We start from the raw sequence: 12,457 nt of genomic DNA, 5'->3' as shown, positions 1-12,457 counted from the left end.
AAAAAAAAAAAAAAAAAAAGTTTTAATCATTAAATACATGTTAGTATATCCGTCAATGAACTGTATTATCAATAAGGTCGCTTTTAAATATTGTAACTCGAAAGTAAACCAAACAGTCAAATTTCCTAAAATTTACAGGAAAGCAGTTGTAACATGTGAGCAACAATAGATTAACTCAGTATTATTTTTAAAAATAAGTAACTCTACTCGCAATGGTTCTAGAATACAGATATTTGTAATTCTGAGTAAAGATCAGTTATTTACCTAGGACGTATAGAGTACTATCAAATTTTCTTAACTTTGCAAGAGAATATTTGAACAACTGCTACCTTTCCAAATAAAATTGTACTTACTACTCTCTTTATAATGTGTTAATAATAAATTATTATATTATACATACTGTACATATACTGGCAGGTAAAACAAAAATCTTGATGCTTTAGCTCCTATAGGGCTCGAGTGGGTGATATTAGTCAATATGTATAATCTTTTAATACCTTTGATGGCTAACGTTTTTAATCAGTTTATATTTAATAAGAATGTAATCAACTAAAAGGATCAGTTATTGAAAGTTGTACAACAAAACAAAAACTAAAGAAAAATAGAAACTAATAACCATCAATTAATAATAATCAGTCTTACTCAGTAATCGTAAATCCAAAAAAAAATTTTTAAAATATCTAAATTTTTGAACCAGATAAATAAATATTAGGCAAATTAAAAAAAATATTAAGTTTATATTTGTTTTTATCAATTCTACTTTTCCGTTTTTCTTTCCCGAACATTCCTTGTTATTTATGACACATTTCACTTATCAGATAGTGGAAGTCATTTATCAAATATTGTATTATAGTCAATTGATTGTTCTTTTATTGTAAGGTGTACATTGTCACTCAGAATAGCAATCTTTTTTTTCCTCTATTAAAAAAAAAATTATTGGAACAAGTATTTGAAGGTGTCTTTTCTTATTTATACACCTGTCAACATTTTGTTTTATTTGAGTTGGTCTTCCAAGAAAACAAGGACTGTGATGTTGCACATTGTCTATTATTTATAAACTTCAAACAGATATCTGAGTGTTCAAACAAACTTTTACCTTGAGAGACTTCACAAAGATAGCCACTAAATGAACCATCGTATTCAGTTTATCATTAAGGGGCGATCGATGGAGTGACCACTGAAGCAAACGCGACAGTGAGATTTCCGGCATTGGCCCTCACTTCCTCGTTTGGTTTCGTCAGTCTGTGCTCAACCAATAGTCTGCGAGGTTCTTAGGCCAGTTCTGTGCTCGACCAATAGCCTGCGAGGTTCTTCGGCTCCTCTGAGCTCGACCAATAGCCTTCGAGGTTCTTCGGCTCCTCTGAGCTCGACCAATAGCCTTCAAGGTTCATCGGCTAGGACTGTTCTTCCAAGTAATGGTCCTCCCGATACTTCGGTAACTAAACCTATTGAAAGAATATTACATCCACTATTTTACGATTTACTCGAGTACAAATCAATATTTACTATCTGTTTTAAGCAGTTCAGCATCTAACCTTTCATTAGTAGTCAAATTGTGTAAACTAGATAGTAAAGTGTTAATAACGATAATAATAATTAAGCTTAATAATGATCAATAAGGCAGAGAATATTAGTTCCATAATAATAAGAATAAAACAACCATTTACTAAGTCAATTCTAGTTGGAAAATGTTGTATATTGTAACAGGAGAGCAGGTTTCTTAAAGGAGCTCACTTAATCGCGATACCGGCTGCAGCCGGACAAATTCTGTTACCTCCTCTGAGGTAACTGACCATCAGGCAATGTTACAAATTTATATTGTTAATATCAATCTAAACCCAAATCATATAATACAAAGTCAAAACGACCTTTTTGTAATATCAACAAAACACATCTAGTATGCCCCTCCTGACAACTTCCGTTTCATTTCTATTCGCGTCACAAAATCAATCTATTCCCTAATGTTATTTATTTACTTTTTTGTGAATGTATTACACGTCGGTAAAGAAGTTTCACTTCAAAAAAGCCATATAAATGAGACTTTTTGCTTCATATATTAATTTATGACATATATGTAATATATAGCAAGATGTGTTTTGTAGACAATACAAAGAGGTTTCAGTTTAGATTTATATTAAAACATAAATTTGTAACTGGAAGTTAATTTTATTCCATTAGAACTAGAAACCCCCTAAATCCTTACATTTTTTATATTTTATTTATTACTTATTCAATATCTCTAAAACTATCCACCGCCTGAAAAAAATAGAATAAACTTGCTAAAATCCTATTTTATAGAAATATTTTGTTCTTTTACCACAGCCATCTTAATTATAATTCATTCTTTTTTAGCTCTAAAGATCTTGTAGATCTTTGGCTACCCAAACCAGACTTCTCTACGCCTGCCTGTCTTGCTTGTTGTTTGTGCTTTGTTAGTATTGTTTAGGATGTTTTTTAAAAATAAAGCAACGAATGAAAATAATAATAGTGTAATGACAGTTGTCAATTAGTATATCTTGATTCTCTCCCTCATAGGTTAGAAGATCAAGAACTCAGTTGTCAAATCTTCACGCAACTTCCACTTTTCACTCACTTTAGGCATGTTGTTATAAATTAGTTTAATTAAAACTTGAAAGTAAACAATAACATCAAGTTTTGGAAGGAAAGGTTATAAAACAAGTAGCTCAGAAAATCCATTAGTAGTTCCTATGCATTTGACATTTAACATGACTTTAAATAGGGCTGCTCAGAATCTTATACTTATAGCATTTTACACTTAATACAACATTATGAATACCCATATTGACTAATCAGTCTCTGCAAGCAGTTCTGTTTATTTTCCTCCTGACCCTAGATTACTCCTATGGACTTTCTTCTCAAATCTCTAGATCCTGCTTCCTAGGGTACCTGTCAGCCGTATATCAGAACTGGCTTTATCATTGAATCGTACACTCTTAGTTTCGGATTTTTAGGGATTTTTGTAAAAATTAATTATGATTAATTTAACCAATTACTAAATATGATTTAATTATTTGAATTATGAAAATAGTTGAATATCAATTGAGTTAGTGCAATATGATTAATATAAGGTAATGTATCATTCCAGAATAAAATAAAAAATATTTGTACACGATTTTGATACCATCCGACATTTGTCAAAAATTAGTCATATTGAAAAACATTTCATTTTCTAGAAGTAATTATACGCTTATCACAGGTCAAGATGAAACTTATTAAATCAACTTGAATGTAGTTCGTTATGATCTTCTTTATATAGCGGTTTCCTTGATATTTGCCAAAAATTTTTCAAGGAAAAGAAAACAGCAGCTTTTTGAAAAACTGTATCTTGGGTACTATTAAACTTACTCTAGAGTCTATATGGGCTCTCATTTCAGCAAATGTATTTTACTTTAAAAAAGTATGCATTATGTTTTTCGCGTAGTAAATAATTTTTAATATATTCTTTATGTAATGTAAAAATGAAAAATAGGATTTTTCTTCGATAAAATTAACTTCAGGCCGTATGTCGAGATTCAATTTATATTTTCAATGTCAATCTAAACCCAAACAACATATAAAAAAAATCAGAAATAACCGACCATTTGCGTTTATTTACTCTTTTTTTCTGCGCCAAAAGGAACATATTACTCCTTATTTTCGACAAATGACTTCCAATCATTTCTTGTCCCATCGAAACTCACGAAGGTTAACAGTAATTTAATTAAAATGGAGAATTTGTTTAAAACAATATGTCATTTAATGTTTTAACGTCTAAACGTTATTTCAGGCAATGGGAAAATATCGAGCTAGTCAATTTCACATTATATTTTTTAACTCAAAATTTCCTGTTGCACGTTACATTTCATTAATTCCTAAATAGTAATCAACAAGTGTTAATTGTAAGAAGATAATAAGGCATCTTAATTACAAAGAAGTTGGTAAGACACTGATACAATAGATGTATGATTAAGTAGTTCTAACTTTAGTCGAGATCGATACTTATCTCCTAGTTATTAATAAGTTACATCCTCAGTCTTATCATGTGGCATTGTACTTAAAACTGTGAAAACTGTTTAAATGTTTAAAATGTTAGAATATTAATATTAATGTAATTGTATAATTTAATGTTGTTTAATCTCCTTATTAAGGAACTTGAAGAAATTCAAGAATTAAAAAAAATTGACTCAAAAGCCTGTCATTTTAAAACCAAGTAAACAATTTAATATGGAACTTGGTTCAAGTTAATTATACTTTTCTAGCTTAATATTAACTATTTTAAAAAGTTAATAAAAATTCAGTTCTCATTTTAATTTTTTAACCCTCTTCTTTTGCTATGCTCCAATTATGCTCATTTCATATCCTACTCCAATTAAATTATATTTTAAGAAGTTTCTGTTATTTCTTTCATCAGGTTGAGTATTTCAAATATAATTATCTCTTACCAGGTGATAGGATTCATCCTCTGTTTCAATAGTAGAATTTAAATTAAAAATAAAATAAAAAATTAAAATATTCTATGGTAAAGCTTATGATATTTGGTATTTATTGATAGTTCTAAGCTATCAATGAAATGTGTGTGTATGAAATGCGCCTTCAGCTTGAGGCCAGAGGCAACGTGACTTTAGATTGGCGGGTTGGATTTTAGTGGACTGAATATAATTGATGGTAATGATGAAATGAAACATGATTAACTGAAAATAAAATTGCATTCAACCCCCACATGGGGTAGTGTCCCCCACCAAATACCAATACAAATGTTTATTCCTTATTATTTTTATGTTAGCTGATTTCTTCTAGCTTTATAATTGCCATATATTATATTATCATTCAATATATGTTAAAATCCCAATATTTATTTGTTATTTATTCATTTCCTTTTTTTTTTCTTATCCAGAAGCCAGTACAAATCGAACTTAGAGCTACCTATTCACAGCGAAGAAGATAATATACAACGAAAAAGAACTCCCAGTCTACCTCCTATCAACTCAAATTACGAAGTATATTTTATATTTATAAATAAATATTAAAAAAGTTTACTACGGCTTAATAAGTATTAAATTATTACTATTAGATTCCTAATAAGATTTAATAGGTAGAAATAAAAATATATAAACATTTAGTTTTTTATTCAATTAAAAATGTCTGTTTTGTTTTTTTATTGTTTCGTAGATAACAACTTCTTTTATGTTTTGTTTTTTTTCAGTGTTCCTTACGAACATGATTTTAACTTATTCAGCTCGTAATATATGGTTGAAAAAATATTATTATTTATATTACTCTATTTAATGATAATTATTATTTAATTATATTGTGTACATAACACGTTTCAGTCTCCACAACAGCAGCAACCACAAGAAGAAGAATGCAACGGGGACACCTCAGGATACGCCAGCGACTCAGCCGGCAACGAGTACAATGCTGAATCCTGGGCAAAGTCTGGAGGTTGGCCACTTCCCCAGTTCCCTAGGTAATCAATCATAATAACTTTAAGGTGTAATGTATGCTATATTTTATTATAATTAAAAATAATAATATGATTTACTAACATAATAGTCCCAGCATATATAAATTGCGAAACGTAATTTAGAAAAAACCTATACAGCATAATCTCGGTCATCCGAACTTCGGTACTCCGAACACTCCAGTAATCCAAACTCCAAAAAAAAATATGTATTATTGTTTTAAAATAAAAGCGCGCATATGTAATGGACATTTTTAACTTCCAGATCTATAGGTAAGTTATTGTAATCACCGTAAAAATCGAAAGTGGTAATTTTTCACAGTTTCGATATTGGGTAATCTAATACCTATAAAAGTGTTCATAATATATTTTATTGGAATCAGAAATACATAATATCTATTGTATAAATCATCTGATTTTGTAAAACTAATTTAATTAATAGCAGAAATAGTTATAACACAAATTTTGTTGGTAAACTCATTTTTTTTTATTACGTTTTGAATAAATCCATACAAAGAATATTCTCTATTTTTATTTATACTTTTCCGGTTACATATGAACTGTCTTATAATTTTAACGAATTAAATCATCACTTAGCATTACTGAGGATGTAAACGAAAACAGTGACAAGCGATGTTATAAAACTCATAGCACCTGACGAAAGGAAATGGAAAGGGAGAGAGACATAGGGAAAAACTATTAACAGTTTAATTTTACGAACTTTTTATATCGAATGCGTATAAAAAACCCATGTTTTTGATCCTCCATCTGTTTTCTCAAAGATTATTTTGCAAAAAACTTTCTGTATGAGTTATATACAGGGTGGAGTTTATACTGTCCTCTATGGATAAAATACACTGTTTCGTCTGTCCCTTACAAAATCAATAAATATTAGTAATCGGATAAAATAAAAAAATTTATAGTTAATATTTTCTTTTTTTTTATTCATAAAAATTAGAATCAATTTACTGAAAAATTCATTGTCCAAAAATAGAATTGTACTTTAAAATAAACATATTAATACAAAAATAAATAAGAGTAATAAAAATAAATATAAATCTTCGGATTTATATTGAGCATTATTAAGTAGACAATGAGTCTTCGATACCTTCTTTCTTTTTTACTGAATGATTCTGTATGATAGATTGTGGCTTAAATTTAGGAAATACTTGACTGTAATTCACAAAAATTAAGAAACAAACCAACCAAATAAGCATATAAATGATAAGAAACCTTACAGTGACATAACGTTCAGAGCCACTACAGGCAGGGCTCGTTTTATATTTAAAAAAGACTGTTTTGTTAAATCAAGTCCATTTTGTCCACCAGTCTATGTGAAATCAAGAAAATTGGACAAAACAGCCCACCATGCCTATATAACAATGGGTAAAACATATCATCAAAATTAAATATTTTCAAAATCTCTAGGGAAAAAGGTTAAGAGATATTTAGAGGAGTTATTACATTAATAATGATTAGTAATGTTTTTTTTTCTATGACGGAACGCAGACGTACACCTGATTCGATATCCAGCGGCAGCGGACGGGAGGAAAGGGCCCGGTGGGGCGACCGTGGGGTCGGAGTGGGCCACCTCTGGGAGCCCTCCCCCACCCTGCCCCCGCCACCGCTCCCCAAGGTTCAGCCCGCCACTCCCAACTGGCTCAACAGGGGGCCCCAGTGAGTATAGAAGTGTATCTTATATACTAGTTTGTAATGGTAATGTATAATATTAATTAAATAAGGTTCACGTCAATTTCAAAAACGCATATGATTCTATAGGCCACCAGAATCTACATAATATTATAATTGAAAGGGGAACAGCAAAGGAGCAAGTCCAACCATTGTCCGTTCGCCAAGAGAATGCCGCTGAACAGTGGGAGGGACGTCCATCGAACTATTTCATAGATTTCCCACAAATCATTTTTAATACAGAGGAACACAACATCGTTCTTGCTAAACTAAAAAATCTGCCTATTTGCAACAGTGTTATGCGTTAGATCACATTCTTCCTTTCAGATCGATCATAGTATGTAGTCGTGTGATGTTCCCCAAGGTTCGTCTCTGTCCCCTATCAGGTATGTTGTTTATACTCCGAATACTATATTTATGCAGGCGATTTCCAAATATACCTGTCTTTCCCTCCTTCCGACATAAGAAAACTTCAAGAAGACTTGAATCGTATACGTCACTGGACAGTAGCAAAAAAGCCCATTGGAATAGGTTCCAATTACCTCCTCCAAATTGTTGCTTCCATTCCAACCTTAAATAATTATCCCATAAACTTAAAATTCAAACATCAAAAATATTAGGATCACCTTTGATCAAATCCTTTCCTGGAAAAAAACACGTTCCTAAAATCCCCCGTCATATTTTTTACATCTTAGAGCGACTATCCGCCACCTATTTTAAACCGGTAAAGTCCTAGTTACTTCCTTAATAATCCTCCACTTCGACTATTGTACGGTATATGGAGAGTGTCACTGGAGATCTCCAGAACAACTAACAAACTAACGGGTAATAAATTGGCTTGTTCGCCACCATCTCCAGACGCTTTACCGTTCCTACCATCGATTTTTCTGACATCCTTCTTCTACCACGTTATCCGATCCCATCGTCCATTATATATCTCAAATACAGCTAAAGTACCCGTTCCTATCCTATATACAGTGGTCCACCGAACTAAAGCTTGACAGATCCTTCCTCTTCTGTATGGAATTCTTTTTCTACTTCCATCCATTGCTCCAGCACTTCTCACTTTCAAATCCTGCTTATTTCATCATTTCTAGTTCATCCAGTCCCAGTAGAATTAAAATATACGTTTATTATTTACTATCGGACTTTATAAAAAATAAATAAAATAAAATAAATTTAGAAGTACCACTCTTAGGCGGTTCCTTCAAGTGTTCTGTATATATTTTTTGTACAGTTGTAAACTTCATTAAATAAATAATTAAAATAAAAAAGTATACTTTTAATTTTATTAATTTAACTCCCGTAAAATTTTTTAAATAATATTCAAGTTATTAAAATCACTAGTTTATTTATTTTTTGTTTAAATATTTAAAAAAAAACTTTATTATGTCATTTTTTATTTTGTATTAATTATTTGGTTTTTTAAATGTTACTCTAAAGCGCTGAATCTCGCCTAATATATTTGTAGTAGGGGTGTGTACTAGAATAGATAAAGGATTTATTATTAAAGTCCTGAACGAGATCGACAATGATGAAGAACGAAGGAACTTGTTTTTTCTGAAAGGAATAGAATGAGAATTGAAAGGTGGGTGTGGATTGGGTAAGTTAGATCGGTAGTGGGGGACGTCTCAGCGGCATTCTCTTAGTGAACGGACTATAGTAATCATGTGTGTGTCTGAAACATTAATTACACTGAGAATCGCTTTCGAGAATAATAATATTCGATCTTCGCTCAGGTTTAACAACAGGTAATTCTCTATCACTTGTCGTATTTATCGTAATTTAGGGCTGTGTATATAAATCGTAAAGATAACGATTTAATGTTGGGTGGTAGAGTATCGGTCCTGAGGATCGGGTACCCTCATGATTCGGTAATGTTAAGATGAAAATCCCGAAATATTATATTTAAATTTAATATAAAAATGTTGATCATAGTCGGCAAAGCATATCTAAAGATGTGCAAACAAAATGCAAAACATTTAGAGCAGAATATGCTAACATTATTATATTGAAAAAAAATAAACAATTTTTTTTTTTCATTTCATTAATTTTTTTTAATATAAACTGTTTTAACTTTTAGAGAAGGGGCTCAAGTGTTGGTGATATCTCACAACGAAGAAAATATGACAAGTCCACCTACTTCAAGTAGGGAAACTATAAGGACCTGTGATACACCATTCTCTTCTGAAGATTCCCAAAGGTAGTTTGTTTAATTTTTTTAATTCCTATACTGTTTAGTATAAGTTGATATATTGTAAATATTAGCTTAAATAATTTGAATAATGAAATTTTAAATTGGTTCCGCATGGATATATATCCATACTATTGATATGCTAAAGGAAATATATATTTTATTCATTTAAATGAATTGGGGGCATCAATTCCAAAAACTAGAATGGATAATTTTGAACCCTTATTTACATAGCAGTAATTTTAGTTCTTACAGGCACCCATTTTTGTTTCATACTTCAAGAGTTTACTACTGATTACTTAATAAGAGATATTCTAATTACATCGACTCTTTTTTTTCAACGCCTTCTATTGAATATATTTCTAAAGTCAATTAGGGCATGAATGACCTCTGGTGTCCTAGGAGGATAAATGTGGAAAAATAGGGTAAAATTGGAACTGATTGGTAAAAAAAAGTTTTTTTATTATACAAAAAAGTTTAAATCTAGAAAATGTTATTTAATTTTTTAGTTAAGAAATTTACCTCAGACTTTACTTCAAAATAGTATATATCACATTTATAATTTGATCAGTGATATCACCTATGGAGCGAATATAAACTTATATTCAATCTTTTGCCCAATCCAACTGAGACATAGGGGCATCTCTGTAACTGTTCCTGTTCAAAGGTATACAGACCCTGCAATGCAAAACATACAAGTGCTTCTCACTCGTATCTAAGACAACTTAGGTTACTATAAGGAAAGTTGTTCATGCCATTGCCTCTGATATAAATTACCTGTGTTTAAATACAACTGCTGTTGTGTTTATTTATTTCTTGTTTAAATACTGCTCCTTAAATACAACTGCCATTTTAATGACTTGCACCTTGCCAATAAAATTGGTGATACTGGACAACCGTATTTGACGTCTCCTAGAATTCCCAATGTTCCATTATTTCCATCGATGACTATGAAGGCCCTATTGTTTCCATATAATAGTTTTTAATATATTTAGGTATACATCATTGATTCAAAGCTCTCATAATAACTGACATAGTTGATCATGATAGATGGAGTCAAATGATTTTCTAAAGTTTATAACAACTGCTAATTTTTCTGTAAGATTAGAGTAAACTATGTAAATGTTCTATTTTGGATAATCGAGGTCTGAAGACAGCTTGTTCATAAGGATGATTTTCATAAATAGCTGGGAATTTTAGTAACTGTTTTTAATAATTGTTGAAAATACTTTATAGATTGAGAAAGAGAGCGCTATTGGTCAATAATTGGCAATGTCTCACCCTAATGACTAATTAAAAAATTCTACATATTTTCCTCAGATCTTTTACAAGAGGCCAGAACGTCCCGATCGACAGTGCTGAACTTGCAGAAAGGGAAAGGAAACGTCAGAAAGCATTGGAGCATCAAAACGCTATTAAAAAACAGGTGAAATCACATCTTTCTTGCCGTAATCATAATTCTCCTGTACTGAATCCATTGCTTATCTAATATTATTAGGTAATGTTTATGGTCTGCCTTAATATTGTTCATCAGCTGGAAGAGAAAGAGAGGATAAAACGAGAGGAGCAAGAAAGAAACGCAAGAGAGGAGCGTCTTGCTGAAGAAAGACTGAAGAAGCAGCAAGAGCTTGAGAGGCAAAGGCTCGAAGAAGAAAGGAGAAGGCAAAAGGAGAAAGAGGTAAATATTAAATTTATATTGTACTTGTAAGAAGGATAGTTTTAGTCATCCTCTCAACATAATATTTATTTACTAAACCTTAAATTTAATATTTGTCTATACTCCCAATTCTATGTCTGTGAAAATTATTAGGGCTCTGCAGAACCTGCAATATTTCAACATTTTCTGTAATTATACCTTTGAGAGGAATACGTGATTGGGTTTCTACAGTATTTACTATACTGATTAAAAGAATGATTCAGATGTTTCTTTTTTATAATATTGTCAATGATATCGATTTATGTAATGTGACAATCCTGATGTTAGATTATCGTTGTTTAAAATATTTCAATTCGGAAATTAATCAAGTTATTTAATCAAATAAGGGATCAAATAACCTAAATATGAAGGGAAAGACCCTGAAACGTTTTTAAAATCAATAAAGGCGTTTTTATATGAAATTCCATAGAATATATTTTCACCTATACATTAAACACATAAATGAATATGTAATATTTGCTATTAATATACTTACAAGATGATTAACAAACAAATATTTAAATAAATAATTAAACGACTGATGTATATAATGCAATGCAGTAGCCAAAGAATATCAAGATAAAGCTAGTCCACAAGGTCGAAGGCGATAGTCGCGTGAAATACCGTACTTTCACTTATCTCACGATAGAGTGGACTCGTTGGCAATTTTCTCGATCAATCAATTCTCCCCATTATCAGAAGAAAAAAAAACAAATCAATATTTATCAGAGTTTATCAACTTCAATGATTAATTACCAGCAATACAAATTTATGACTACTTTGACAATTATTTCATATTAATACTGACTTGGATGGTAATAAACACAGTTATACTGACCTTGGAGACTGCATTTCAAAACTGGCTCATGCAATGGAAATGTATACCCTGTTTTCTAAATTCTTAATTCAATTCTCTAAATTAACCGTAATAAGAAATTGTTGCAGATTATAGCTACTATTACTTTTAGTTGACTGTTGTTTTTGTTTGTTTTTTTTATGGTTCCTTAACAATTTAAATTTGATCTCCAGGAAAAAGACGAGAGGATAGCCAAAGCTATGGCTGAAGCACTTGAACAGGCAGAGAGAGCTGCTAGGGAAGAAAAGGCAAGAGCAAGAAGGAAACACCTTCCAGAGCTCCACTTCCAAGACCATCAAATCGTAGAACAGCAAATACAAGTGGAACATGCCCAAGTCGTACATGCCCCAGAACATCTCAAAGAAATCCAAAAATTGGCGATGCAAGAATCGCCGATACAACAAGAGCTCCAACTTCCTCCGCCTACACCAGAACAGAAAATAGAGATTATACAGGAAGTTGCTACTTCAACTCCAAAACAACAACTTCCGATGCCTCCTCTGATCAAGGTAACTATTGCTACCTGTTATGTAAGTAAACTCTGATCAAGGTAACTATTGC

General features: G+C 31.2%; 1 protein-coding gene across 3 annotated transcripts in view; it reads left to right on the top strand.

The window, feature by feature from the left end:
* The window catches only part of LOC106687879 (coiled-coil domain-containing protein 66), a 51,815-nt gene that overhangs the window by 24,388 nt on the left and 14,970 nt on the right, over window positions 1-12,457 (top strand). For 2 of the 3 annotated variants that reach the window (XM_014432035.3, XM_014432034.3), the window contains exons 3-9: window positions 4,895-4,997; window positions 5,331-5,467; window positions 6,971-7,138; window positions 9,234-9,353; window positions 10,665-10,770; window positions 10,843-11,022; window positions 12,070-12,405. In XM_014432035.3, the coding sequence (XP_014287521.1) occupies window positions 4,895-4,997; window positions 5,331-5,467; window positions 6,971-7,138; window positions 9,234-9,353; window positions 10,665-10,770; window positions 10,843-11,022; window positions 12,070-12,405 (1,150 nt within the window). The remainder of the gene's footprint in view (window positions 1-4,894; window positions 4,998-5,330; window positions 5,468-6,970; window positions 7,139-9,233; window positions 9,354-10,664; window positions 10,771-10,842; window positions 11,023-12,069; window positions 12,406-12,457) is intronic. The other variant, XM_014432037.3, reaches the window with a different exon arrangement.

Source organism: Halyomorpha halys, unplaced genomic scaffold (genome assembly GCF_000696795.3).
Source record: "Halyomorpha halys isolate HHAL.00 unplaced genomic scaffold, Hhal_1.1 Scaffold1020.1, whole genome shotgun sequence".
NCBI lineage: Eukaryota > Metazoa > Arthropoda > Insecta > Hemiptera > Pentatomidae > Halyomorpha > Halyomorpha halys.
This window is presented reverse-complemented; position numbering and strand designations above follow the sequence as displayed.